The following is a 27,807-nucleotide window of genomic DNA, read 5'->3' on the forward strand; positions in this document are numbered from 1 at the left end:
TGACCCAGCAGGGAAACTTTAATGGGGGTGGGGTGCACAGTATAGTCTCCTAGACTAGATTAAGTGTATTAGAAGCAAGGACTCCATCAGTTCTGCCAGGCCGGGGAGAAGGAGAATTGTGTGAGCACATAGCTGGTGTTGGGAGAGGTAAAGTAGGGGGTAGAGGGTGTCATCACTTTGGGAGGGCACTAGTGTAAGATACCTGTTGCTCTCATCCTTCTTGCTCTGGGGTCCCAGGAGTTAAGCCGACACCAGGCAAGCACAGCAGGTGTGTGTGGGGGGGGGGAGGGGCAGATCTCTGTCTTCATCGTCGTCATCATTGGAGGCAGGGTGGGGGGCCAAGGCTGACTTGAGACTCTGGAGCGATGCTGCAGGAACTCTGTGGGGAAACAGGGGCTCAGGGCTTTGGCTGAGAAGGTCCAGAAATTTGTAGGGGTTTTGTTTTGTCTTAAGGGGGGGAAGAGTTCTAGAATTTTCTCCCTTAAAAGAATCCAACTTCTTGGGGAACCTCCTCCCGAAGACTTCCCAGGCGCCACAGTTGGAAGGGGCGGAGTGGGCAGCCCGTCGTAAGGGGCAGCTCAGCGCTTCTGCTGGTCACACGTCCTAGGGGACATCTGGGCTGTAGAGCCTCTCCATCGGGCGGAAGGGGTTTGTGGGGTTCAGGGGGGTGGGCGGGAAGGCATTCTTAACTTTGCCCTTTTTTTTCTTCCTCCACCCCCATCTGTCTGTCCATCCATCAGCTGTACCCAGGGGCCACGGGGGTCTCCTCACCTGGGCCTGCCCGAGGTTCTGGAACTCGATGTGTGCGTAGCTGTGTGGGCGGTGCCTGGCCCCGGGGGCGTCGCCTCGCACCTCCAGGGGAGGGACCAGGTCCAGGTCGATGTAGTTGAGGCCGCCGTCCGGGGGCTCGGGGATGTCAGTGCCCATTCCTATGTAGTCGGCGGCCGTGCACACGTACTCCCCGGCTAACTCTGACGGTGGCTGCAAGCAGCGCTGAGCCCCTGCCGGTCCCCAGTCGGCTCCCACGCCGAGGCGAGGGCCTTGGAGCCCGGGTCCAGGCTCCCCGGCCCCAGGCCTGTAGGGAAGAGGCAAGAAGCTCGAGGAAAAGGACCGTGGTGCACAGAGGCTCATGGACACATATTCAGTGACCCCTCCATCCTGGAGCGGCTGGCGGGAAGCGGCTTTGGCGGAGGCAGGAAGGCCCGGGGGCGCCATCACCACGTAGCCGCTGGCTTGGCCGCCCCCCATGGGCTCGTAGTCACTCTCGGCTCCCTTGGTTATGTAGACCCCGCCCCGCTCCAACCCCTCGGGGTGTGAGGCTGCCGCCCCCAGCCTGGCCAGGGTCTTGAGGGTTGCTTGCTCGCTTCTCTCACTCAGGCGCCCCCGATGGTACAGGCCGCTTGATTGGGCCGCAGAGGCTGGGGTCTCATAAGATTGGGGGACAGAGGGTGTGGAGGCGCTCGTCGGGGGCTTTCTTGGCAGTGGCTCAGCCCTGCCACCGGCACCACTGTCCCCGATTCGCTTCATGGCGGCCAGGACAGTCTCGTGAATGCTTTGGGCCACGACGGCATCGGGCGCCTGTAGCCACAGCTCCCCGGGACCCGTGGGTGCTGAGCGGCCAAGCTCCAGGAAGAAGAAAGCGTCGGCATGGCCACAGCGGCGCACGCTGAGCAGGGACAAGCGCAGGGCCGGCGGCGGAGATGCCCGGGAGGCCCCGGAGCTTCTGCCCCCGGGCTTCCGCAGCAGGCTCAGTACCCCGGAACCCAGGCATAGGCAGTAGCCGCCGCTGCCCAGGCCTCGTGCCCGCCCCAGCCCCTTGGGCCGCAGCGTCACGGGCCAGACGTCCTGAAACGGAGCGAGGATCCAGGCCCCGGGGTCCTCGTGGGAGTCGGGACCTGGAGAGACAATGGTCTGGTCACAGGGGCTCCCTGGCCGGCATGCTGGAGTCACTGTGGCCCGGGGACTGAAAACGTGTAAACCCTTCACGTTTGGACTTGATTTCGGAGACCTGGGGAAGGGACAGACTACGGATAAACCAAATCCACGATCATCCCCCTCCCCCCGCGCCCCCGGCCCCCGGCCCCCCGCCCCTCCCCCCACCCCCGCCAGCTCAGTCTCAGGCAGCCCGGGGCTCGGGCCTCACCGGCGGCGGCGGCGCGCGCCTGGAGCAGGGCGCTGTACCACGCCTGCTGCTCCGCCTCGCTGGCCGCCGCCACGCCCAGGCTGCGGTCGCGCGTGTAGAGGACGATCAGGTGTCGCTGACGCGCGTCCACGCGCTTACTGATGGTGCACGCGCCCTCCAGGCTCACGCTGAACTTGGGCGGCGCTCGGCCGGCGCGGAACTTCTTCTCGCTCTCGTAACACTCGAGGCGCTGCGGATAGGCGCGGAGCACAAAGAAGCGGCGGCCCTGGGACTTCTGCTTCCGCAGGTGGCCGCAGAGCCGCACGTCAGCCGGGCAGGCCCAGGGCCGCGGCGGACCCAGGGCCACGTCGGCTGACTCGAACTCCGGGGTCGTCGTGGGGTCTCCGGGCTTCATCCCGGACCCAAAGCAGTAAAGTGTCCGGAGCAGGGGCTGGGACGGCAGAGGTGGGGTAGACGTAGCGGTCCCCGGGGAGGGGGGCGGCATCCTGACAGGCGACCACCCGTCTTGATGCCCAGCGTCTCTCCCCCCGCTCCCGACTTGAAGTTTGGGGCAGGGGGCCCTTAGCGTGTGCCCCAGTGGCTGCCCGGTGGCCTGAGACACCCGAGGCTCCGACAGACTCTGAGGCTTGACCCCTGCGCCTCCTGTCGCCTCGTCTCCTGTCCTCTCCCCTCCCTCCCAGCGCGGATCGCGCCAAAGTCCCCACCCCCGCAAGGTTAACCCTCGCGCGCCCCGGAGCCGGACGCCGGGCGGTGCGAGTGGAATGTGAGTGGGGAAATCCAGGAGAGGCGGCCTCCGCCTCACCCCACCCCGTGTCCTGGGACTGGGCTTTTGCAGGGGCGGGGGTGGGGCGGCGTCTCTACTGGTCTGAGCTACCGGCGGGCCGGCCAAGAAAGCGGCGAGGTGAGGCGAGTGTGCGTGGAGCCACGTCTGTGGTGACCGCGCTGGCGGCGTCTGCAGCCCTGGAGGTGAGCGGGCCGCTGAGCCGGGCCACCCTTACAGCGGCACCCCCTTCCGGCTTCCGCCGCTCCCCACTCGGAATGGTGTCCCCTCTTCCCACCCAGGAATGGCTCTGTTCTCTGCCTTCCCAAGTAATCCCAGGAGCCAGGGCTACGGAGCACTGGCCTATGCTGATCTTGGAGGAGCTGGAGGTTCAGTTTCTCTGCGGGGTTGGGGCCATAGGAGGTGTCTTGGGGTAAGTTAACTTCTGGATCGGTCCCTGTGCACAGACCATACCCACCAGGGTTCCAGTCAAGTGGCACTGAAGGAGAGCCAGTGGAGGGAGAGACCATCTCTCAGGGGCACTGCCTTCTTGCTGCACCATTGCCCTCAGCCCCTCCTCACCACCTCTGTTCAAAAATAACGCTGCCCAGCTGAAGGCTCTGATCACAGAAGTGCAGACTCTCGGCACTGGTGGAGGTACCCTTTGCATCCCGGGAGGCTTGAAATGGGGTTGGGATTCAGACATTTTTACACCCCACTTCTGATCCTTCCAAGGACCACCGACTCACGTTGGGGGCGATGGCGCCGGTCAGTGCACACTCTGCGAGACAAACCGGTAGTTGACACATGGGTGGGGGGCCTTAGAGGACCTTATGATTTCACTGTCATGGCAAGTAGGATACCTACAGTGGGGGAGCTGAGGGTTTGGGAGAGGGCAGCTGTGGCCCCTATTAAAGATGGTATTTGGGGAGGAGTGCCTTCAGGTGAGTTAGGAGCTGTACCAGGAGTACTAAAGCAAGGCCACCTGGTTCTTTTTCTCCGGCTAGTCCAAGGGCCAGGAAAGCCTGAGTAGGGAGGGCTGGGCTTCCCACCCCGGCTCCTCCACTTCCCAGGCGTGGGAGGAAGGGTTTGGTCTATGAGCTGGAATACTGGAGAAGCCAACAGTGCGGTGTGCAGGAAGGCTCAGATTCTTGAACACCCTTTAAGGGTCATGCTGAAAGTGTGATGCAGGGCACCACCTGGCATCATGAGGATGGGCATCTGGCCAGCAGGCAGCAGTGCCCAGGTTCTGCTCCAGGTGCCCTCACCCCCCCGCCCCACCCAGGTCAGCCAAAGCCTCTCCAAGGTGCCAGAGAGGTGGCGGCAGCTCAGGTGGTGCACGCGGGCCAGCGGCAGCCTCCACCGTTGATGGGTGTTGGCCAGGGAGAGGCAGGTATGTGAGAGATCCTGAAGTGGACACCAGGAGTATATTCAAGGTCATAGCCTCCAGTGTGGCCTCGACATATGCGCCATGGAGAAGTGGCAGGGACACAAAACACATCTGCAGGCCTTTCCCCTTCCTAGTTTTGGTGCTGCCTTGAGGAGCAGGGCACCCATGGGGGCCACGTACCTGCTGTGCTCCTGCCTGCAGCCTTACTCCCCAGGTTTGATTTGAAGCTACCCACAGGAGGGTCTCTTCATATCTGCTCCTTCCCGCTCCCCACCAACCAGTCCACCTTGGAGCGCCCCAGTCCTTGTGAAATCACAGCCGCTGTCACAGAGACCAGCTCCAGACTGCCTTGTGTCATTGAACCGCTAAGTGCTGGGTAAAGATAAAGCAGGAAGCAGCAGGGATCGGAGCACCTGGGCCCTGGGCAAGCAAACGTGGTCGAGTGGGTTGGTAATCAATGCCAGGTGATTTAGCCTGCTGGGTACCAGGAAAAGCCTGGAGCCAAACGACTGACTTAATAAGTTGCCCTGGCAACAACATTGCCCTTGGCTCTACCCAGACAAGATTGATTTGAGCCTGTTGCCCTGGTAACTCGTGTTGCTCCCCCGGGACAGGAAGTAACAGAACTTCAGCTCTGTTGGGTGAGAACACCTCCCCCAACCTGAGGGGGTCCACCTGTGCATCCCGCTGCCAGGCGCAGGGCAGCAGTGGGATGGGCTCTCCACATTCTAAGTGCCTATGGAAGATTCTTGTTACCAAAGGGGAGCCCCCAGGGAGGAGGCTGGGGCACTAGGGCCAGGCTCTTCCCGTGTGCCCCTCTCTCCTCCGTCCAGGTTCTCACTCCTCTGGAGGGGGATGCAGGGACAGCGCCACCCCCTTCCTCCATTGGAGAGCTTGACAAAGGTCCTGGGCACTGGCTCCTGCTTCCTCACCTGCAGAGGCAGCCGCCGGTGACCTGCTGAAGGCTGGGGTCAAGCCAGAGGACTGTTGCCTGCAGAGCACTGCCACAGCATTGGCCAGGGGGACATAAGCACTCGGTCAGAAGCCTGGTGGCAGTCTGGGTGAGTCCTTCCAGCCCCATGGTGTGGGTCCAGATTTGTAACCAACAGGTAGGGCCTGCAGGGAGGCCCTGGGCGATGGGGCGGGGGAACACAGCGCAGTCATTTAGACATTTCCTGAGGCCAGGGACTCTTCCATCTTTGCTGCCTGCCTGGAGAGACGGCGCCGGGTGGAGGCAGCACTAGGCTGTTCCACACCGAGACAGGCAGCTGCAGTCCCGGTCTCGGCCTACGCCCTGCAAACTCTTGATTTTTCTGCCCTGGAGTTGGACGCTGACCCGTCGTAACTTCTCTGACTGGTCATCCTGCCCTGGCCAGTGAGCTGGCGGGGGTCCATGTCAGACAGAGTGACTGGGAAGCGTGGAGCGGGGACTGCAGGGAGGTCCTGCGCCCAGGCACTGCGCAGTTAAGGAGATCCCTGGGAAACAGCGGCAGTGTGACTCAAACAGTAAGAAGCACTGCAGCTCCTGGTCCTTTAAATCTCACCTCCAAACCTCAGTGTTTTTGGTTAGGAAAGGAGGCGCTGGGGAGCTGGGGAAAAAGAACGCTCCTCCTCCCCCTCCTTCTCCACCAGAAGATTCCAGCTTCCCTCCCGTCCCTGGCTCTGAGCAGAGAATGGGGAAGAGACAGACAGATAATCAAGGGTGACAGAGGAGAATACCCAGGGAAGAAAAAGATGGTGGTCCACCCTGGGAGCGCCACCAGGAGATGGAAGGAGGGTAGAGGCTGGAGAACGGGAACACAGACACAAGACAGGATGGGGACTGAGCCCTGGGAAGGTGGGGAGGCCACGCCTGGCTGGGCAAAGAGCAGCAGCTGAAGGTATTTACAGAAAAATCCTCAAAGTAAATCAGTGATAAGACTGTCCCCGCCTCTCCTTGCTGTCAGGTTGTTAAAGGTCATTGGGTGGAAAGACTCAGAAATCCCAAGAAGGGACAACTGAAGGGCCAGAGTTCCCAGGCAGCGGTAGGGAAGGGAGAGCGCTCACAGCAGGGCTGAGTCCGGGGCCTCTCCTCCCCCAGGTGAGGTGTCTAACCCAAGCCGGCTGTCTTGTTACCACACACACAGCCTAGACACTGTTGACACAACATCCCCAGGCGGCAAGGGTCTGGCGAGGGGCTGAGGAGGCAGCTGACCTGGGAGAGCCGGACTGACTAGGCCCTGCCCGACCCCCACGCCTGCTCCTCCTCTGCACCCCCTCCCCCGCTCCCTCCACTGCTAAGACTGGACTCCAGTTCAGACAGGGACTGGCTCTGTCCTTGGCGAATAGCAGCATGGGCACCGACCCAAGCAGTCACGTTGACTGACATGAGGCCCCTCAAGCTGGCCCAAAGCAAGACCACGGAGAGCCATTTTTTTTCTTTCAAATGCAGTTCTTTTCCAACATTGCCTGCAACAGCTTTGGTGCAGAGATCTGGGGCCGGGGGGAAGAGCTGGGGAGGCACGTGGAAAAAAGAAAGGAAAAAAAAAAGCCAATTGCACAAAGCCTTTCTCTGGAAAAGCCCAGGCTCAGGGTGGTCGAGACGTGTGCCTCCTTCCCCACCATCCCCTGGAGCACTGGCTTTGCGAGGCACAGATAGGGATTCATCCCATTCCCCGTGTGAAAGAGCTGTCTGGGAGAGGAAGAATGGCTGCATCTGGATACGTGTGTGTATGCATATATATAGATATATATATAATAGGCTATATTAGAAAATTCTCTATGTATAAATATAAAACACTGGTATCCAAACATGACACCACAGCTAACTAAAGTGCTTGACGGGAAGTTGGGCATGTATAAGTATGTAGGTAAAACTATTCATCCTGAGGGAGCTGGGGAAGCAAAAACATGGAGAAAGGGGTGCCGTCCCAAGCCAGGGCACCAAGGGCACTCTGGCCCCCCAGGGCCTCCTCGTCCTGTCTGATCACCATCCCACGGCAACACCATGCACGCCTCATCCCCACCTCCGCCCTGCTTTCCCCACTGCGCTTCCGCCCCTGAGGAGATCAGTGTTGGACAGCGGGGCACTGGGGAGTTGTTCCCACAAGGAGCACACCTCAGCCTGTGCCCCAGCTTCCTCTGCCCACAGGGTTCGGAGCGAAGGGAGCGCTGGGGGCAGGAGAGGAGGACTCTTGTCATCATAATTAGTAATTTGAAAAATAAAACACCAAGGCTCCTCTAGGCCAGGCTCTGCCAGCTCACCTCCCGGGCCCCCTGCCTGGGTCGGGGCTGGAGGAGGAAGGAGGAAGCCTCGGGGGTGGCTGACCCGGGAAGCTGCCCTTTTATCTGCAAGCCCCAAGCAAAGCATTAGCACCTCCACCATCCCCAGACCCCTACCCTGCGAAACAAGACCCATCTGGTCTCAGACCCGCAAAAATGCCACAGGCAAGTGGTCATCGGAGCTCCGGGGAGTAGAGGGGCCCCAGAGAGCAGCCCCCCGGACACAGTGCTACAAGAATGGGTTGGTGTTCGGAGGGTTGCAGGCAAACGGGCTTGATGAGGATCCAGTCTGGAAAGAAACAATCACCACAAATTGTTAGATTAGGGAGGAAAAGCTGGAGGCCACAGAAGAAATGCAGCTCAGGATTCCTTTCTCCCTCAAAATTACTGTGCTGAGGGAAGAGGGAAAATGAGGGAGCTAGGAGGCAAGCGGAGGGGCGGGGAGCGCAGAGGCCCCTTAACTAGCCCACTCATCCCTGGCTGGGCCAAGGCAGTTTCACGAGGAAGGGGCGTGGTTCTGCCCCACATTGCCCTCTTCTCATGGAAGGATTCTGTCCCAACCCCCAGAGTGAAAGGCCACACCCACACCAGGCCCGGGCCCTGCACCGGCCACTCACCATGAAGGGGTTGGTGGAGATCCCAGCTGGCTGGCTCAGTGGCCTCTGCCCCAGCTTGGCGGATCCCTGGTCTCCGAAGGAAGAGCCTGGCAGGAAGAGCAAAAACTCAGCTGACGGGAGCCCTGCCCCTCGGGGCTGGTGCTGCCCAGCTCGCCCGCCTCCCTGCAGGGCAGGCCCAGTTACATCCCAAGGTGGGCAGCCAGCGGGGGCCTCCCCAAAGTCGGGAAGAAACCAGTGGAACAGTCAGAGGACACAGGCAGGTCTGTTGCTTCCCTGGTCTCCCCCTGCTGGTCCAAAAGGGAACTAGCTCAGATGTCTGGCTCACTAATACATATTTCTAATATTCACACACACACACACACAGAGCAGAGTCCCTGCGGGTGGGAATGGGGTAAGAAGGGAGGGCGCGGTCTGAATCCCTTACCATTCTGCTGCTGAGTCACTGAGGTCGGTGGGGGGAAGAGCGGTGGGGGGAAGGGGCTGGAAAAAGCCCCGGTGGGTGGCACTGTCTGGGGGAAGCCAGGCCCAGCACCGCTCATCCCAAAGCCTGGCCCTGTGGAGGGAGGGAGGGACATGAGGTAGGTGAGGTTCTGGAAGGTAGGCTGGAGAACAGTTCTTCCTAAGTCCCTCCAAGACACAGAAATGGGATATAGTTTTTCGCTACCCAGAGGTACCCAGTGGAAGTACCCGAAATGAGCATGAAACCCTTCAGCATCCAAGCGTCCTGCCAACCCTGCCCTCTCCAGCCTGTGGCCTGTGGCTTGGACAGCAGGGTAGTTATGATCATGGGGTCAGCTTTCTGCCACCTCTTAAACTGCATAAATCAAAGCAAATTACCAGCCCTCTCTGCCTCAGTTCTCTCATCTCTAAAACGGGAACCATGCCTATCTCCTCGGACTGCTGTGAAAATTAAATAACGGATGTAAAGCCTTAAGCGTTGGGCCTGCCACGTGGGTCAGCTTGGTAGCGAATAGTACTCTCTCTTCCCGGCCTGAAGGTTTTAGAGAACAACCAAAAAACAAAAAACAAAACAAAAAAAAACGAAGGGGGGCATGAGTGTGAGTTTGCAGAGAGAAAAGCAGAGGCAGCGGCTGGGGAGGGGCAGGAGACCACAGGACTCCAGCTGAGGAGGGCAGGGAACAGGGCCATGGTTTCAGGTGGGACACAGAAGGGAAGGAGGCTGGGCTCCCAGAGGGAAACTGAGGGTTGGAGAAAAAAGAATCACCACCACCACCAGTCAGCATTAACCCTTCGGAACTGGCTCAGGGAAGTGGCAGCCTGTTTTTTCTAACTCCGAAATTCTGATTCGGTGACTTGGGGACCTCTAGTTTTTGCCCACTAGGTGGACTGGAAATTAAACCAGTCTGGCCTGGGCTGGTGACTCGAGGGAGAGTCAGGGCCAGGGGACAGTCTGGGAGGCTTACCTGTGGCCAAGCCATTGGGCTGGAAAGGGTTGGTGGAAGGCAGCTGGGCGTGAGCAGCAGGTGTGGTGAAAGGGTTGAAGGCTGCTTAGGGTGGAATGGGGTAGAGGGGAGATGAAGAGCTGGTTATTTTTTTCTCATTTGGTTAATATCGTGATAACTGAGCATTCCTCTAAATCCTGGTGTGCGTCTCTCCCCACTTCCCCCTCCCTCCAGAGTCCCCAATTTCCTCTTGGCCTTAGATCCCCTCCCTGGGTCTCTACACGCAAGACTCACCTCCAAAGGAGAGCCCTGTGCTGCCGCCTCCGCCAGTGGTGGCCGACTGGAGCGTGGGGACCTGGCTGGCCATCCCGAAGATGCTGTGATACGGGGAGAAAAGTTGGCACGCACATCATCTAGCACCAAGGAGGTAAGCTGGGCAAGGGACTAGGAGATGGCAAACTCTGTCCTGCCGGACGGGAGGAGCCAAGTGGGCTGGTATAAGCAAGGCCAGGCTTTCTTGGCCGGCTCTCCTGCCCGATGGCAAGCTCCCCAACATCTGGACCTACCTGCTAGGGATGCCTCCAGCTGATGCCCCGGGTCCCAGGAGGCTGCCCATATCTGCAAGGCTGTTGGGCTGACTGGCAGGTGCCAGAGGAGAGGCAGCAAATGGAGTCCCCTGGCTGCTCCCTGGGCAGGCACAGGAAGTAAAACAGGGGGTGCTGGCATGAGACAGGACGGAAAGGGCAGGAGGAGAGATGGAGGCAGGGGTGCAGTGGAGGGGGAGGGGAGGGATGGCACCAACGGGGTCCTCTGAGGCAGCCCGTTCTTCCCCCGGATCGGATCGCCCAGTTCAGGAGGGTTTGTCTCCCACCGAGAATTCTAGGCAACGTGAGACTCAGCCCTTCTCAATCTCCCTAGCGCTCAAAACCGCCACCGCAGAGAGAAAAGCAGTTCTTCCTCCTCGTCCAGGTCACCGTCCCTCCTGCTCTAGTTTGGCTTACACTTCCCATTTTTTCCTTAAGAGATGGAAATGTCTGTCTTTTGCCTAAACCAGCATTTCCATTTATGAATAAATCATATGAAGGGGCAGGTAGAGGGGTGGGGGAGGAGCTGTGAAGGGCAGAAAGGCTCAGGGACACTTGGGTGACTCGGGGAACGCGGAGATGGCACTGGAGGTGCTGAGCATAAATCTCCGGCCTCGCCAGCACCCTTCCCACTCCCATCGAGCCGCCTGCTCCCCTCTCGGGAGCCCCCTGACACCACGACCTCCGATCAGGGCTGGGACGCACTGCCCACGGGGCAGGGCCGACAGCGGGGCTCTCCTGCCCTCCCTGGTCTTCATAGTCAACAAGGAAGAGCCTCACAGGGGAAGTTTACAGGACAGCCCTGGGGCGAGTTAGGGTTAGGGTCCAATCAGCAACCTGGTCTCACAGGAAGAGGCCTGAGGCCCTGTCATTTTAAGAAAGCCTCTTTATCTGAGTGTCTAAGTCTCATTTGTAGTGTGGGGTCCTGCCAACTACTCTGGGCTACAGTGAGGGTAAAATGAGGCTACAAATGGGGAAAAGCTTGATTCTTCTGAGTGCTGGAAGACTCTTTGTTACTGAAGGGAAACATGCTTTACATAGCACCCGCCTCCTGACGGTGCTCCAAAAGGGTTTGCTGAATGAACAGCTGAACAGGCAGAGGGAGAAGAACTGGATTCCAGTTGTGGCTCTGCCACCTGCTACCGCTGTGACGTCAGCAAACCATCTCACTCACTCTCCAGAGCCCACTTTTGTTCTTGCTCCCCAGCCCCGCCCCCTGTAGGGTGGCTGTAAAGGCCCTCTGAGATAAAGTGTTTTGAAATCTATAAAGCATAACACAAATGTGAGGTATTATCATACCTATGATGTAAGATACTACTTCCAGGGTCAGAGAAGCAAGACAAGGTCTCAAAGGAAACACAGGATGGCTGGCTCAGATGGTAAGCATGAGTGGAAAGGGCCCGACCCACAGCCCTCAGCTCTGGCCTTTCCACGCTGCCTTGAACAAGCGGCCTTGCCCATGGCCTTGGCCTGCTAACTCCTACTCACCCTGCAGGCTTAACAGAACCATATCTTCCATGGGCCTTCCTGATCCCAGTGTTTGATCCTGGTTTTCCTCTCCTAGCACCCTGTTCTTTTCCTTCCTAGCACTTGACATATTTATAGTGATGTATTTTTGTTTATTTCTGTATCAACTGGGTCCCCGCTAGACCAATTCCACTGCCAAGAATTTCCTTACAGATATAACTTTCCAATGTGCCGAAGCAGGGTTATTAACTGCAGCGCTGTTTAACAGCAAAAGACTGGAACATCCTAAATATTCAACAACAGGGAACTGAGTAGAAGCCGAGTGCCCAGGCCTGCCTGCGAGGTTCCAGGGATGGCCTGCTTCTTGAGAGCCAGCACTCAGGCGACAGTGCTCTCCTCAGCCCCTCTCCCTCCCCAACCCCTGGGCTTTTCCTGAGGGACAGTGCTAGGCTGTAGCCACTGCGAGCCCTGGTCTTCAGTCCTCTCCCACCCACAGGCTGTGAGGAAGGCTGGGAAGCCACCAGGGCAGTGGTGGATCTTCGGCTTCTCAGACCCCAGGCCTTTGCTTTGCCCGACGGACTCGAGGTACGTGGACTTTCCCAGCGGACACAGCTCCCCGTCCTTACTGGGGTCCGACTCCTCGGTCTTGCTCTGGGCCCTTGGGTCAGGGTGCGCCCCTCAGTGAGGACCAGGCTCTCCGCCGAGGCTGGGGAGAGAGTGCTGCATGCCTCCTGGCCGGCGCTAGAGGGCAGAGCCGGCCCTGGCTCGGGCGGCTGGGCTCCCTGCACGGAGCGCGCGTCCTCGGAAAGGAGGCCGACGCTCCCAATGCCTGTGCTCCTTTGCTTCCTGTCCACTGCCAGAGCCTCACTCCCCACGGCTGGGTTAGTAGACTTGCCTTCTAACAGTTTCAGGGGAAAGTGCACTTTTAGAAACCCCCCCTTCTCCATACTCCCCCCCCCTCAGATATATGACAATACAACCAGCCTTGTCAGAAGAGACATCCACCTCTCACCCAAATCTTCCTACTTCCTCCCCAGTGGTTCCTCAGGTCACACTCACAGAAACACCCTCGTGGTCATGGTGTGGCTGGGAATGAATGGGATCTGCCACTGATCACACATTTGATTTTGGCCAAGCTGAGCCAGTTTCCTCAGCTGCAAAACAGAGATCTTTCTTTCCTCATGGAGATGATACGGGGGTGTTCCCCAAGCACCGTCAGCGCTGGTGGGCTCTGGGTCCGGCCGTGGGCTGTCTGCTTCTCGAGATGAGCAGACACTGGACAAACGGTCCATCCCGGGTTCAGCCTGGGATGGCTCCAGGGCTGACGCCTCCCTTCTCTCCTTTAAAGCCTGGCACTTTAAGCACTCTCTTTAAACTAATCAGTTGCGCTAGGAATGCATTTCTGAACCAACCAATTTATAACCACCTTGTAATAGGCTGTTTCCTTTCCAGATCCCATTCCTGGGAATAGTTCCCTCTTGCTAAATTGAATATTCGGGTACCAGTATACATGTTTGCCAAGAGCATACAAAAGGGCCTATTTCCCCACACAATACTGGCCATTATTAATCTTTAAAAATTTTGTGAATATAATGTGCGATATTACTATCTTATTCTAATTTGTGTTTTCCCTGATTAGTTAGGTTGAGGACATTTTCATGTCTTTTCTGGGTATTATCTGCTTCTATCCCTTGTCAATTATTCTAGTCTTTCTTATTAATAGGAGTTTAAAAAGGCACATTATGGTTATTAGCTTTTTGTCTGTTTTCCATGTTGTAAGTAAGTATCTTCTCCTTATCTGCTTCATGCCTTTAAGGACATGAAACGTTGTGTGGGGAAATTTTTTAGGACATCTTTTACCATATAGAATAACATGACCTATGCAATTTCTCCTTGTTAGAATTTATGGAGATTTTGTTTCCCAGCACATGGTCAAATTATAAAAGGGTTATATGTTTGAAAATAATATATATTCTGTATTTTTATTACAAAGTTCTACTTATACTTCTTAGGTCAAACTTGTTAAAGTGTTCCTCAAATGGTCAACTCTCTTCCCTCCTTGTCTATCTACTCCACCTATGAATCTTGTGAGAGAATCAATTATAGTCTCCATCTGTTGGTTTATCAGATTTTCTTTCTGTCTAATAGTTTTTGCTTTATGGATTTCAAGGCTACTCTGTCAGTTACTTTAACTCCATGATGTGAGAACTCTGTTGTGAATTTTAACTTCCGTCAATATAAAATGTCTCTTCTTGTTCCATGCAAAAAATTAAAGACAAGAGCAACAGTGGGAGGCGGGGGCGCTGTGGGCAGAGCAAAGAGTCAGGAAGTCTGCGCTGTGGGCTGGGCTCTGCTGGGCTGTGGGCTGCATGACTAGGGAAACTGCTAACTGCCTCCTTTGTTAAAGGCTAAATTTGAGGGGTTCCTTCCAGACCTCAAAACTCTAGGGTCAGAGGACCTGAGACAGAGGCTTCTGCCTCGGGTCGGCTGTGCAGTGGGAGGGATAACTTACCAAAGCTGTGACTTCCAGGTAGCATCCGACTGGCTGGCAGTGAGGGTGGGGCAGGGAAAGGGCAGATAGGTGGGGAGGAGAGAGAGAGTGTCAGTCACTGGCCGTCCCCAGACATCTGTCCTCACAGCGCTCCGGCTGCCCTCCTGTGTGCAGGATGTCCAAAGGAAGGAGGCGGCCCGAAAGCTCTGAAGCCTGATTGATGTCTGGGAGCTTCGGGAGGGACCGAGTGCTTTAGGGGCCTTCAGACCCTCCTTCCATCCCACAGAACAACACGACGCAGAGTTGGCAGGCTTCTGCTCTAAGAGGGATGCCTGAGGACTTCTGGAGACCACCTAGGACGCTGACCCAGCCCTTGCCCTGGGGGCCCTCTCGGGGAAAGGTCATGTCCCTTCTCATGTTTTCTAGGACTTGGGTCTCCATTACTTCCCAGTCAGCGACCTCCTAGTGCACAGCCTGCACAAGTCCTGGTGCAGTTTTAGCCATTTCCTTACATGAAGAAAGAGAACAGAGCCCCTTCTTCCTGACAAGACCCTAATCAGACTCCTCTCCTCCTTTCCTGGAGCTTCTCCTCTTTGTGCGGTACTTTGGGTGGGTGCGGATGTGAATGCAGGGTGACGTATGGATGTGGACAGTGGGCCACAGTTGCAAGCAAGGAAGCCAGAGGGGCGGAGCTTACCTGGGGGTGCTGGCTGGGCCTGGAATGGGGCTTGGCCGGCTGGAGGCATGCTTCCAAATGCAGAAGAGCCAGGGCTACTGCCAAAGGCATCGAAGTTGGCAAAGCCCCCATGGGAAGGCGTCTGGCCTATAGGTGGAGAGAATATAAAGGTTATGTTTATATATGATGTATATGTAATCCCTATCACGCGGACTAGTTCTGAAGGCCAAGGGCCGCTCAATGGGACATCTGCCTTCCTGCAGGGTCCTCTTCAGAGGGAGTTGGCAGGAGCCTGAGGCAGAGAGCCAGACACATGCAGGGGGAAAGGGCATCTCAGAGGCCTCCAAGTTCACTCCCCATTTTTTATCCTTACTCCGTGAGGCATTAACATTTTTGTCAGGGCCTAGTTTGGGAGGAATCATGGAAAAAGATTTTGCTGGGGGGAAGGGCTTTAAAAAGGAAAAAGGGAAACTAGATAATCACTTTGTTCCGCCCTCTACTGGCTACTGCTGACCTTCGGGAAGAGGGCAGGGGAAGTGGAACCTGTGACAATGCCCTTGCCCCATTTTAGCAGAGAGAGAAGCTAAGAAAAAGGCTCTTTCCAGTGCTCTAAGAGGGAGGGCTGGGAGCCCCCAGCTGTCATGCTTTCTGGTCAAACTCCCAAAACTAATCCCGGCTGTAATCCCAGCTGTACTCATCTGACCCCCACCCTCCCAGCCGTGATACTTCAGAACTACCATCACGTCATTCCTGTGCAGAGAGCTAGGGCTGAGTGAATTCCTTGTGTGATGGGGACGTATGTTGTAGGAAGGTTCTCTTCCCAAGTCCCACTTACCCCCAAAGGCTGGGAATGCAGCAAAAGCTGGTGCCACCTGGGGAGCAGCAAAGGGGTCTCCGCCGATGTCGGCCAGCAGGTCAGTACTGGCTTTCTTGACCGAGGAGGGGGGAGGTGGCTGAGAGCTCCGGGGCTGGGACGTCCGGGGCTGAGACTGACTGACAGACTTGGAGGAGAAGGCAGTACATATAGCACTCGGAATCCCAGCCATGACCCAGGCCCTTGCACGGCTCCCCGGGCTGCCCCCAGAGAGGCAAGTGGAGAGAGAAGAGAGGCAGAAACTACCCTCAACCGAGAGGGTTCCCGGGCAGAAGGTGCCTGAGCCCTTCTCATCCCTAATTCCTCTGTCCTCTCAGTGCAGCAGCTCCCGGAACCACATATTTTAGAGCACGTTAGTCAAGGCAACCCTGAGATACACAGGGAGGTCGCCCAACAGCCCCTCCTCATCTTTCCCAGGCGCCTGAAGCAGTGTCCTGGCCCCTGTTTTTCCTTGGAGGAATGGTCACGTTTGAAGTTGATACTCTGACTTCCCTAAATACCACTTCCTGTTGGGGTCTTTCTTCCAAAACATACAGATCCAAGGTGAGAGATGAAAGACATGGGAACAGCAGGGCTGAGAACCTGCTCACACCTCTTGGACCGTCATCTGCTAAGTTCAGGGGATTGGATTTAGGAAACTGATAGCCCTGTCTCCCAAATCCCAAAATAAGTTGCAGGGCACATCTGAGAGTTACCTGGCTGGAGGTGGAGGCAGCAGCCGAGAGAGACGGCACAGGATCCCCCAGAAGTGTCCGCGGGGACTTCCCTTCTGGAATGGAGCCCTGGACGGGGGTGGAGGCGCCGCCTTTGGTATAAGTGGGCCCTTTGACTTGGTCTGGGGGGACATACCTTGGAGAAAGAATAGTTAGGCTAAGAGGAGAGGGGTGAAATCTTGGACCTTGCTCAGCTTAGGTGCTTGAGAAAACACAGGTTACAGCAGTCAAAGTCCTTTCTCACTTTCCCTACTGATTCTCTTTTTTGAACTAAAGGGAATTTAGCAACTTAGCAAAGTTCTGGCGAACTTTAGCTTCCCCTTTACTGTCAGATGCTCATTTTTTTCCTGCAGGGATGTTCAGTTGGCTCTGGCTTGTGCCAGTCTTCCCCTCATCTCTCCCTCCTCTTTCTGACACATCAAACCATCTGGGTTTCAAGTAATAACACCTGCAATCATGCTGAGCAACAGGTGATCCTATTTTCCAACTTCCTACTCAAGGGCCCCCTTTTATCTCCTGGGAGTGTCTTCAGGTTCCTCCTTCTCTGCCACCTCAGCTTCTAAGCGCTCACGATCTATCCTGCCAGCTGCTGGGCCTTCTGATCAAATCCCCTTCCACTCCAGTGGATGTGGTCTCTACTCCGGATGTATCTTCTTTATCCCGAGGACACCCCCCACCCCACCGAAGGGACTCCAAAATTCTGTTTTATCCACACCAGTCTCCTTGCTCCCTGAATTCTCTTCTCCACCCCAGAGTTACCCCCAACCGTGCACACCCTCCCCCATCCCAGAAATCGAACAATAGGAAGTGACACCTGGGGAGAGAAAAGGCAAGAGAGGACAGAGATGCTGTTTCCTCAGCAGGAAAACAGGGGACATACGAATCACGGGTTAAAAGCATGAAGCTAGAGGACATGTGCTCCCAGCCACCTCTCTCCATAAATGAGATCAGCTGAGCTATAAAAATGTACCCAAACTCCCTAGTGGGGGCCCTAGCTCTCCCCTCCAACCAGTCTACTGTCTCCCCAAAAGAGGGGACATCAAATCTGCAAGGTTAGTGACCAAGAGCAAGTTGTTCTTTCCTGTACCTTTATTATTTTGAAGTCAGAATTCGGCCCTAACTGAATCTGAGGGGAACAGACTCAAACCTTGTCTAGCCTTTGAGAGAAGCCCCAGTTCAGCTCTGGAAACTGGACGGTACGATGAAGTGTGTCTTGGACACACGTCTCCGGAGCAATCTCTCTCCTCCTCCTTACCATCTCTTCTTCTCATATTTTTCCTGGAGAAACTCCTTCACCTTCTGAGGATCCCTGGAATCTGGTATTAAAGATGTCCGAGCATCGAAAAGACCCAGCCAAATCTTCCTGCAAACCTAAAGGAATGAAGTCAGGTGACAGAGGAAATGGGGCAGAAAGCGTGAAATGGGAGTCATACCATTTCCAGCTCATTCATCAATAGACATTTATCACGCACGGACACGATGTGAGGACCCGGGTGCACCTACAAAATAGACATGATGCCCGTCCTTGCAAAGTGGATCATCTAACGGGGAGGTCATGCCATAGATAAATAAAAATACATTTATAATGACACACTGTGACACATCTTGTGAAAGAAAACAGAGGGCCATGAGAACTAAGGGGGACTAAATTTGGATGGGGGTGGGGTCAGGAGCAATTTTCAGAACTGTGGCTTCCAGAACACCCCCTAGAGGCCCTTGTTCGCACCCTCCAAGTAAGTCCGTCACCCATAAGCTAGAGGTACTGCTGACACCAAGGCTGGCATCTTCCCACCAGCAGATTTAGCTGGAGAAGGGGTTTAACTCACTTTCAAGTAAATGACACGGCTTAGACCCGGCTGCCGAGGCTCCAGTCAGCAGAGCTGGCTCCAGGAGCTCTTGCCCAGAGGGCCCGGCCCAGTCAACCCTGAACGCTCATCACTGTGGAGCACCTCCCCCCTCGAGTGCCCAGGGGCCACCCCCGACAGAGAGTTTGCTCCTTCCCCTGATTCTTCCAACAAGGGGCCTGGACCAACCCCAAATTTTATAACTAAGATTCCGTAAATGTACACCTGGACATAAGTTAAGATACCTTACATACTAAAAAATAAGGGAAACTCGAACAAAAAAGAAAACTGCAGGGCTTTTCTATACTCTTGAGGCAAAGCTCCGCTGACAGACAGGGCAATTGCAGCCTGGAACCCTTCCGTCTGGGGTGGCTCACCTCGTTTCCGCGGGATTGCAGGAACACTACTTCAGGCTCAGTGAAAGTTGTCATGGAGATGGACTTGACACGATGAGGGGGGTTCAGGCCTCTTCTGTGGGAGAGAAATAGAAAAAAAGAGAAGTAGAATGCCACTAGCACTGCAGGTCTGTTTATGGAAGGAGAGGGAGGGGGAAAGGATAAAACCACACGTACATGAAACTCTCTGACTAAAGCTACTTCCTAATTCAAGGAAAGAAGGCAGGCAAGAATGTTCTGGAGGCTTCTCATGAGAGACAGGGAACTCCAGTCATTCTGGAGAGGAAGGTAGAGCCTGCCCATCCAGAAGCCTCCTCTACCTCGGCTCAGACCACAGCAGCTGAGTGTTCAGGCTGAGGGGGTACTTCTGGGAACTCTGGCATGGGGCCACTTCCCGTTTCCTGCCTCATCATTGTTTGAGACCTATAGCACATCCTCAGGGTCCCAGAGTCCATGGAGACACAAATCCCTCACGCATGAGGGAAAGCAAAGATGAAGGCCCGTGACTATCCCAGATAATACCAACACGGATAAGATCTGGAGACAAGAGTCCCTAGGCTGGCAGCTCCTCCTCTTGACTACACAGGAGGGCGGTGTGGTGGAGGGATGGAGCGGGCCCCTCTTTTTAGGAAGTGACCTCTGGGAAAAGAAGTATTCCAGACTTTCTCTCACTTCTAGATCTTTCAAAGAAGCAGGAGGAAGTCAGGTTCAATCATGAGTATGAGACGGGCATGAGTCAGGAACATATACCCTGTAGGGATGCTTTTGTGCCAGCTCTGTGTGTTCTGTTAACTCCCTGGGAGTCCAGCTCTGCCCACAGATGCCCTGTGGAGATTACAGCTGAGAAGGCTTCCTCGCCCCCACTCAGCTGCCCTCCAGAGTGCTCTAACGGGAGCCTAGGGCCAAGCCAGGCGGGCTTTCAGAGGTTCCCCTTTCCTTACCTTCAGTTTTACTCTAGTCTGAACCTATGGCCCTCATCCCATGAAAACACAACTGGCTGAACCAAAACAAATAAATTAGACCCTGGGGCCAGGAGTGAAAGACCACGGGCACACGCAGAAAGACAGTCTCAACTGATAAGGCCTCTTCTGGTTTTCACTCCCCTGGAAAAAATGGGCAAAGCAAGACGTGAAAATAAAAGTAACTCTAGAATACGGTCGTGGCTGACGCCCTCAGGAAAGCGAACAAAATTTACCAGATGGAAATCTTAGGGAAAGGTGGAGAAAGCACACATCCAGGCTTAACAGGTGCACACGCTGAATACAGGTGCCCGGGCGAGCCTGGCAGAACGGCAGTGCATGGGTTAGCATAAGTGAAGGCAGCCTGGGCGGGGAGAACGGACAGAAGACAGAGTACAAGGTAAACAGTGAAGGGCAGCTGCTCTTTTGGACAAGTTACCGATTATGGGATTCTAACCAAGGACAGGAAGGACACTGGAGGCTACAACTGGGGGCGTTTTCAGCAATTCTGCTACTAGACTTGGATGGGTCTCAAAATACCCCTTTAAAAGATAAGCAATATCAAAGAGGACGGACGCCCTGAGGAAAGATGAGAGCCGGGAAAACCAAAAGCCAGGCTTTGTAACTCGGTGTAAAACCATAGCTCTTAAACCTGATTTGACCTGAAGACTCTCTTCTGATTGCATTTCAGATATTCCAGTTTTCTCTCCTAAAGCCTCTCTTACCTGTGGCTTGGTTCTGTTTTGTTCCTGCAGCCCAGACATCCCACTTTGCTACTCTTTCCCTTGCCCTTTCTCGCCTTAACCACTGCGCCCTTCCCCCTGGGAATGCCAGGCCTTTCCGAGGTCTAGCCAGAGCAGACCCCTCTGTTCCTATGATCCCGGGCCGCCCTATCACCTCCCGCTGACAAATATTTACTTTGCTAAATAAAACACAAGGCGTTGTGGTTGGCACTGTGGGGGATGCAAAAATTATAGGACCTAGGCCTCGATCACTTGCTTCCAAGAAGGAGCCAAGGAGCCCGGAGAGGGTACTTCGCAATGCAGCAGGCGCACACAGTCAGATGGGGGAGGATGTGGCACCAGGATGCAGCAGTGAGTGAAGAGAAATGGTCATGGGAAAAGTAAAATGTATTATGTTTACACTAGAAAAACAGATTCTAAGCCTATCACAAAAAGGTCATTGGCACTTCCTGACAGGACAACCAGGAACTGTTAGCGAAGTGTAAACAGGGAGGTGTGCTTCCTTGGGAGGGGTGGGGGGGCGGGGAACTTGACCCACTCATCAGTCTAGAGGGGATGCTTAGAGCAACAGAACTTCCTCTGGCTGAGCTTGGACTGGAGGGGTTTTGAGGCGGGGTGGAGATAGGATAAAGGAAAGGCAGAGAAAAGAAGTGATTTAGGTGCTTTGGGCCAAATGAATCTGGTGGAACAGGATGTTTCCATAGCACAGTACAAAAGGCACTGCTCTGACCTTGATGTCTGTAGACTGGATCATGTATAACCAGAGCCACGGTTTGGGGGCAGGGAGAGTCTACAAGGCAACACTGCAGCCCAGGAAGAGGGCCTAGTTACACGGCCTATGAGTCAGAGCGTTTGTCTCTGAATCATAGAGAGGCCACTGCTGGCCGAGAGAAGCAATTTAGAAATGAGAGCCCCTCTCCTTCCAGGAGCCGAAATCAAATGGTCTAGGAGTGTTGTGTGTTACTGGGTACAAAGCAGGGTCATGCACTGGGCCAGATGGGAATCACTGGCCTGGAATTAAACAGACCCAACTCCCCAACTTGCAGCCAGTCTCCCCAACATAACTCTCAGGTTCTCCCCAAAACAAGAAGAAGTGAGAGCTCGAAGGAGGCACTGCTCTTTGCTTATCACAGCAAATCTATTCTATTATTTCTAACCAGGAGGAGCTGGGGAAATAGAGATAAAGGTATTTGCCCAGAGTAGGGCAAGTTTTTCTAGTTGAAGGCAAGTACATTACTAGGGCTCAAGCCTTCAGCCCAGTCATAATGTCTTTTTCTACTTCAGTTTCCTTTTCACAGGGCACCTAAATGGCACTTGAAGTACTCTGACTCACTCTCTGAAGCACTCTGAATTACTTGGCAAGTGAAGCGACTTGCAGAGATCCTAAAGTCTGCCCAATCCTCCCTCTCTTTGCCTCGCTCCCCTCCCTTTGCTTCTATTAAGCATACTACTATTTCTGCAAATACCACATCTTTCGTTTCTCTGTGGTCATCACCCTCAAACTGGCCCATGTTTTGCTTCTATCTTGCTTCAGAGAAGCCTCAAACCTGCTCAGCTGCTCAGATAAGAAGGGTTCTGCCAGGTCAACAGTCGAAAAAAACAGTTCCACCCAGCACCCAAGTTCCTTCATTTGTGCCAGATTTGGACTCGGGCATTCCTGACCTCTGAATATTTGTGTTCAAATTCATACACCCTAGATTGTGTTTCTTTGCCCCTGGGATTCCATTCCTCTGCCTCTGAGCAGGGTTCAGCTAAACCAGGTTAGCACTTATCTTGGACCCAAACATTACCAAGAAGAGTCCCTCTTAGGAAGGCTCCCCATTACCCTGCTCCAGGGTCAATTTCACTAATTTTAGGGAATTCCTTCCTAACTGAAAGTCCCCTGCTTCGACCCATTTCCTGAAGTTCTTCCTCAGTGACAATAATAAACAGCTGCCCTCATGTAGAGACACGTGGAATCCTGATACTACCAGCTACCTTCCTCTTCAGGCTCAATCTCAATCCTCTCACATTTTGCCCCCTTTCTTCTCACCCCTTTGGTAATTTATTATTTTCTTAGGAGCTTCTCAAGTTGTCCGAGGGCCCTATACAATAAAATGCCTAAATCTGTAATTTTAGAGACTCTGTCCATCTCTGCCTGGCAGAAGTGAATATGAAAGGAGAGGTGCGGACTTCCCTGGTGGCGCAGTGGTTAAGAATCCGCCTGCCAATGCAGGGGAGACAGGTTTGATCCCTGGTCTGGGAAGATCCCACGTGCCATGGAGCAACTAAGTCCATGTGCCACAACTACTGAGCCTGTGCTCTAGAGCCCACGAGCCACAACTACTGAGCCCTCGTGCCTCAACTACTGAAGCCCATGCGCCTAGAGCCCGTGCTCCATAACAAGAAGCTTGCGTGCCGCAACGAAGAGTAGCCCCCTCTCGCCGCAACTACAGAAAGCCCACGCGCAGCAACAAAGACCCAACGCAGCCAAAAATAAAATAATTTTTTTAAAAAAGAAAGGTGAGGTGCGAGGGGATGGAGGGACAGGACTATAATAAGGGCAAGGCATACGTCTACATCTCCAGCCCAGACAGATGGAAAAGTACTGAATTATTGAACAACATACTATACCTTTCCGTCCATGGAGATAAAAGCATTTCAGTTAGCAACAGCTACTAGCGAGCCAGACAGGGAAACTAAGGCACCAGGAGGGTAGCAACTTGTCACAAATAAAGAGCTGTCAAGCACATCTCTTGACATCCAGTCCAGGGCTCCGTCCACCTCAACCCTGACTTAATCCCACTGTCAGAGTAAAGTTGTAAAGAAGTAGAAAAGACAAATAGCCACTACTGAGACCTGAAAGATGAAGGATTAAAGGATAGACTCAAACAGACAGGTCAGAGAAGCATGTCACGTACTTGGCTGAAAAACCGGGTGTCAAAGATAGTGCCTAGCCCGGATGCCAATGAGATCTCAGGCCTCGCCATCTATTTCCTTTTTAAAGAAAAGTGGTTTATCCATTGAGGCATCCAAGCAAACCAGAACAAGAAGGAACGCTGAGGCACTGCTTTGGAAAGAAGTCCTTTTCAGTGGCAATTTTTACCCGCCCTAGCTTCAAATGGCAGATTCGTCGTCTAGTCAAAGAGTTAGAAGTATAACTGAACAGACAAGCGCATGAATAGATTGCGGAGAGTAAAAGGATCTCTATCCAGGTTAAGGAAATTAGGTATTGGAAGAAAACCAAATGAATAAAACTAGGTCAAATTTGGGACCTACCACTGTGGCAGCACATATGTAAATTTAGAAACGGCAGAAATTAGCAGCCTCTCTCTCAGGCCCCTCACACCAACACTGTGGGTTTGTGCTCGAGCTGAGAAAAAAATTCTCATTGAAAAAGACAGCAAGAATGAGCTCGCACATGCAGAGCTAAAGGCACAGCCATACCCCCCCACCACTATTAAAATCTCAGTTTTTCTTCAGATCTTGGGAAATTCAACTTTGGCTGGAACAGTCAACTTTGTTATTATCAGTCAATCCAGCCAGATGGGAACCCTGGCAATTCTGCTCACTGCCCCAGAACACTCCAGCCCCCTAAGTGGTCGACATATTTGTAACACACTCAACAGAAAACTGGCTTTCAAAAGAAAGCCAAGCCTCTGTCTCCTTTCTCTGGCTATGGTGTGAAGTATGATACTTCAATTTCCTCCCCTTCAATATCCTCTTTATTTTAAGAAAGAATATTTCTTCTCTTTTCATCATCATAGCTGAATACGAGCTCTCATCACTCTCTAGCCCATGCTGAACTTTAGTTTACTTCATAGCACTCATCACTACCTGCAATTATATATTTCGTGATTTATTTAGAGTCCAAGGCCTCCCCTAGGATGCAAGCTACACAAAGATTGGACTTTGTCAGTTTTGTTCATTACCACATCTCCAGTGCCTAAAACGGTGTCTGGGGCTTCAAAGACACTCAACAAACATTTGTTGACTGTTGACTGATGCAAGATATTGGCCTACTACTACGATTTTCGCTAGCACCACAAAATCCAAATCTGTGGGCAATCACCCATGTGGATTTAAGACGTTGACTGGTGTATGGGTCACCGTGGAGACACGCCTCTCCATTGCCTGCTGGGCTGTGTGCCCCCTCCTCACTCTGCAGCCAGCAGTAAGCACGCCCCACCTCACATTCTGCCTATGGCCCACCTGCCAGCTCCCAGCCCTTCCCAAGGTACCTCAAAGGACACTGGTAATACTTCGTGAAGACCCCTTTTGAAACTTTACATGCTTTGCCCTAGTCCATGCTATTACGACTCCAATTAGCAAAGGAGAAGTACCAAACCACCAGAACCCAGGCAGACGGTCACAGCCAGGGCAACTACAGCTTTCTTGTAGAGTTTCTTCTGACATTTGTCTCTCTATAATCTCAACATGCCTTCAGTTCAGCTTCATTTATTGGTCCAGCTTCTTGACCCTTCACTCTACCCTCACTTCCTGCTAACAAACGGTTGGCCTAGCTTCTGATTTCCCAACCACCAAAATGCGTTCCCTAAAGTCTACCACCTCGACAATCACTCCAAGTGATTCTCATAATGCTTTACCAAAATACTAAGCAAAAATGTCCTTTCGAGAATCTTTTGAAACTAAAAAAAAAGGGGGAGGCTGGTAGACTCCCACCACTTGGTCCTATAGGAACTTAAGCTCCTGAGGAGCTAAGCCCCTAGTTGGAAGTACATGCGCCACAGAGACAGGCCTCTTGAGGTACTTCTCTATTAAGCAACCTTAGGCCATCGTCAGCCCCACCCACTGTCTGTCCAGATCAGAGGTGTTTGACTTTTCACCAGTGAGCTCAACAATAATGACCACAGGGGGAAGTGGTAAAGTTCTGCAAATTGTGCACTGATGTTTAAGGAGTTAACTTGTCCAGCAAAAGAAACCAGGTTTTTAATGTGAGCCAGATCCCTTGGCCCTCCTTCTGTCCTGATTGAAGGATATTCATTATAGAAGGGAAGTGTTGTCTATGGGATACTTTAAACCAAGATCTATAAAATAATGATAACGATGTCAGCACTTTCCATTTATTCAGCGTTTTAGCTTTCATGCCGTGGCAGCTAACTAGGGCAATGAGTTAACACTGTTTCCGGACATTTTCTTCCTGGGACCTAGACTCTGATATGCCATCAGTGTTATCCCCCTGCTTCCTCTGACTTCTCTCCAGACTCTGTCATCAGATTTGCCTTTTCATAACAGGATCTTCAGGAATCTGCTCTCTTTGTACTCTGCACTATAAATATTCCTAAACTTTGCTCCTATTCTCCTCAAAGTACTTGTCCCAGTCTCGAGTCTCTATCCTTTGACTTCCTTTGAGCCTCTACCTCAACTTCTGACACATTACTGTTTGTGTTCTAAACCACTATCCCAAGAGCCACAAGGCTTTTACTTAGACCAAAGTCAAGTCTATCCTCACAACACACAAGTAAGGTTGATTAAAACATAGAAGTTTGGCTAAGGAAGTAAGAATGGAATAGAGAAATAATCCTAAACTGCATGAGGAGACCTGGACCCTCATTTCTGGTCTGCCATGATCATACCTAATATGGAACAACAAATGCTGAAAACAGCAACCCCCATCTGGCACTGGATAAGTTACTAAAGCTCTCTTTGCTTCTGTTCTCCCATCTGTCACGCAAGAACAATACCACTCCCTCCTCAGCTCCTAAAGATGTAAGAAGAAACAAGGAAAGCGCTCCTAGTTAAAAATGAAACCAACCAAACTAATGTATTAATACTAAAAAAGTCAAAATAAAGCCCCTGATAAACTTATAAAGATAGACATGCAGGCTTGGTATCAAATGTTAGTCATGCATCTAACCAGATAATTCCCTAAGGGGGAAAAAAGAACCTTACTGTATAACCAGAAATCTGGGCTAGAAATCTGTGGCTCTAAATTAGCTCAGGCATGACCAAATTCAGTGCCAGTGCCAAGGTAGCACTGCAGATTATTCAACAACCCCCCCTCCCCCCAAATCTAGCAAGAGTCGCCAGATGTTACTACCAGGAGCAAGCCATGGCAACACGGAGCTTAAAGGCGTAAATTATTACACTTAAGGATGGCTCATCCAGATCCCCAAACCTCTGGAAAAGTTAAGTTCTCTAACAGGGCAACCCATCAGCATTCATCTCTTAGAATTGTAAGAAATCTCCCTCTGGGTAGCATTCTAAAGCCCTGCAAGATTAGGATCTGTTCCTGAGCACTGGAACGTGGCTCTCTACCTGCCATTATCGTTGCCCTGTCAACCTGGGTTAACTTACCTATTTTAAATTGGTTTCTCCGTCTCACAATCCAGGATGGGCACAAGCCAGAAGGAAGAAAGGTACCCCTTCATGTTGAGTCTAGCTTGCTCTGCCTCTTTCCTGTTTGCCCTCCACCTACATGAAGTTCCCTTTCAAGGTGTCTATCATTCTCTGGCCCCTTAAATCTCTGACCCTCACCCGACCCCAGTTTCCTTCAATTCTCCCCACTTTCGGATCGCCTCGCCTCCTTTAGGGAGTTTCTCCAGTTCTCACGCTGTCTTTCCTTTCCCCTGCATCGCGACTCCAATCGTTTCTTGTCGCCCCTGACCCTTCGCCTTCCCCGTGACACCTCTGCAGCAGACGACCCTCTCGGCACATCCGGCGCGTCCCAGGCCTCCCCGCCGCCCCCGACCTCGGCTCTGTCCCTTCGCCCCGGGTCCCCGCTGTCCTCAACGCCAACTCTCCGCCGCTCCTTCCCGGTCCTCCCCCCGCGCCGGTCCACTCACAGGAGGCCGGAGCAGGTGGTGCAGACGAAGCTGCCCACGGTGATATCCACGTAGGTGACCCCGCGCTGGGCGCACTCGAAGCAGTGGCGGTTCCCGGCCTGGCTGCAGCCTCCCAGCTCCCGCACCCGGCGACACCACACCTCCGAGGCCGCCTCCGCCTCCGCCTTTCCCCCGCCGACCCCGCCACCCGGCCCTGGGCCCTTCTTCGCTGCCATCACCATGGCTGCTCAACCCCTCGGACCTCCTCCCCGCAAGTCAGCAATCGCCCCTTCAACCACTGCCGCCTTCCCGCCTCCTCAGCCGCCCCCGCACGCCCGGCTCCCCTGACAGAAGCTAGGGAGCCGGCGGCAACCGCGCGAGACTCCTCAACCCCCTGCTTCGCCTGTCCTGCACGCTGATTGGCTAGTCTCCTCCACCTCCTCACTCTGATTGGCCCGGCATTGGACGGCCTCGAGTTGCGGGAGCTGCCAACGCCACGCCCCACTGCCTTCAGACCTCAGGCCTCTTGGATTGGGCCGCTGAGACCCTGACTGCGAGAACTGTGCGTGCTCTCTCCTTGTTCCCGCCCCCTCTCGCCACTGCCTCCAGGGCTGACCGCCTCCCACACTTGATTGGTGAGTCTTCGGAACTCGGCTCCGACGATAACTCTGATTGGCTGTCGAGGCTGCAAAGATGGCTGACGAGAAAGAGTGGGTGTTCTGC

The 27,807-nt window shown here is 53.9% G+C and overlaps 2 protein-coding genes and 1 long non-coding RNA gene across 11 annotated transcripts; 1 reads left to right on the forward strand and 2 right to left on the reverse strand.

The window, feature by feature from the left end:
• On the reverse strand, window positions 1-6,491 carry LOC132349984 (insulin receptor substrate 1-like). Its single transcript, XM_059898932.1, has 4 exons — window positions 5,226-6,491; window positions 2,144-3,684; window positions 772-1,895; window positions 1-379 (listed from the first exon to the last, which is right to left on the reverse strand). The coding sequence occupies exons 2-4, from the start codon at window positions 2,625-2,627 to the stop codon at window positions 317-319; spliced, it is 1,671 nt and encodes a 556-aa protein (XP_059754915.1). The 5' UTR covers window positions 2,628-3,684; window positions 5,226-6,491; the 3' UTR covers window positions 1-316.
• On the forward strand, window positions 2,269-17,968 carry LOC132349986 (uncharacterized). 5 transcript variants are annotated; one of them, XR_009497784.1, is made up of 6 exons: window positions 2,269-3,336; window positions 5,127-5,354; window positions 9,809-10,001; window positions 12,122-12,210; window positions 14,403-16,209; window positions 16,338-17,968. It is a non-coding gene; the product is annotated as an uncharacterized LOC132349986 (long non-coding RNA). The 5 variants fall into 5 exon arrangements; XR_009497787.1 differs by having other exon boundaries at window positions 2,269-3,109; XR_009497783.1 differs by having other exon boundaries at window positions 2,269-5,354.
• AGFG2 (ArfGAP with FG repeats 2) lies at window positions 6,687-27,477 on the reverse strand. 5 transcript variants are annotated; one of them, XM_059898933.1, is made up of 13 exons: window positions 27,106-27,469; window positions 18,601-18,694; window positions 17,635-17,750; window positions 16,362-16,515; window positions 15,628-15,793; window positions 14,814-14,939; window positions 14,138-14,170; window positions 10,141-10,261; window positions 9,869-9,951; window positions 9,596-9,679; window positions 8,596-8,724; window positions 8,172-8,257; window positions 6,687-7,843 (listed from the first exon to the last, which is right to left on the reverse strand). In XM_059898933.1, exons 1-13 carry the CDS (start codon window positions 27,324-27,326, stop codon window positions 7,784-7,786), a joined length of 1,473 nt encoding a protein of 490 aa, XP_059754916.1. In that variant the 5' UTR covers window positions 27,327-27,469; the 3' UTR covers window positions 6,687-7,783. The 5 variants fall into 5 exon arrangements, with proteins under 5 accessions (XP_059754916.1, XP_059754917.1, XP_059754921.1 ...); XM_059898934.1 differs by having other exon boundaries at window positions 9,596-9,676; window positions 27,106-27,467; XM_059898938.1 differs by lacking the exon at window positions 27,106-27,469 and adding an exon at window positions 26,618-27,017.
• Window positions 27,478-27,807: the final 330 nt, after the last annotated feature.

This window comes from Balaenoptera ricei, chromosome 15 (genome assembly GCF_028023285.1).
Source record: "Balaenoptera ricei isolate mBalRic1 chromosome 15, mBalRic1.hap2, whole genome shotgun sequence".
Taxonomy (NCBI): domain Eukaryota; kingdom Metazoa; phylum Chordata; class Mammalia; order Artiodactyla; family Balaenopteridae; genus Balaenoptera; species Balaenoptera ricei.

Excerpts from the sequence above, each read along its gene's own strand:
- LOC132349984 (XM_059898932.1), bottom strand. The coding sequence starts at position 2,627 with ATGCCGCCCCCCTCCCCGGGGACCGCTACGTCTACCCCACCTCTGCCG. Across the intron at positions 1,896-2,143 it reads GGCGCGCGCCGCCGCCGCCG|GTCCCGACTCCCACGAGGAC; the intron begins GTGAGGCCCGAG and ends TTGTCTCTCCAG. Across the intron at positions 380-771 it reads AGAACCTCGGGCAGGCCCAG|AGTTCCTGCAGCATCGCTCC; the intron begins GTGAGGAGACCC and ends GTTTCCCCACAG.
- AGFG2 (XM_059898933.1), bottom strand. The coding sequence starts at position 27,326 with ATGGTGATGGCAGCGAAGAAGGGCCCAGGGCCGGGTGGCGGGGTCGGC. Across the intron at positions 9,952-10,140 it reads GCTGGAGGCATCCCTAGCAG|CATCTTCGGGATGGCCAGCC; the intron begins GTAGGTCCAGAT and ends CCCGTATCACAG. Across the intron at positions 8,725-9,595 it reads GCCCAATGGCTTGGCCACAG|GGCCAGGCTTTGGGATGAGC; the intron begins GTAAGCCTCCCA and ends CTCCCTCCACAG.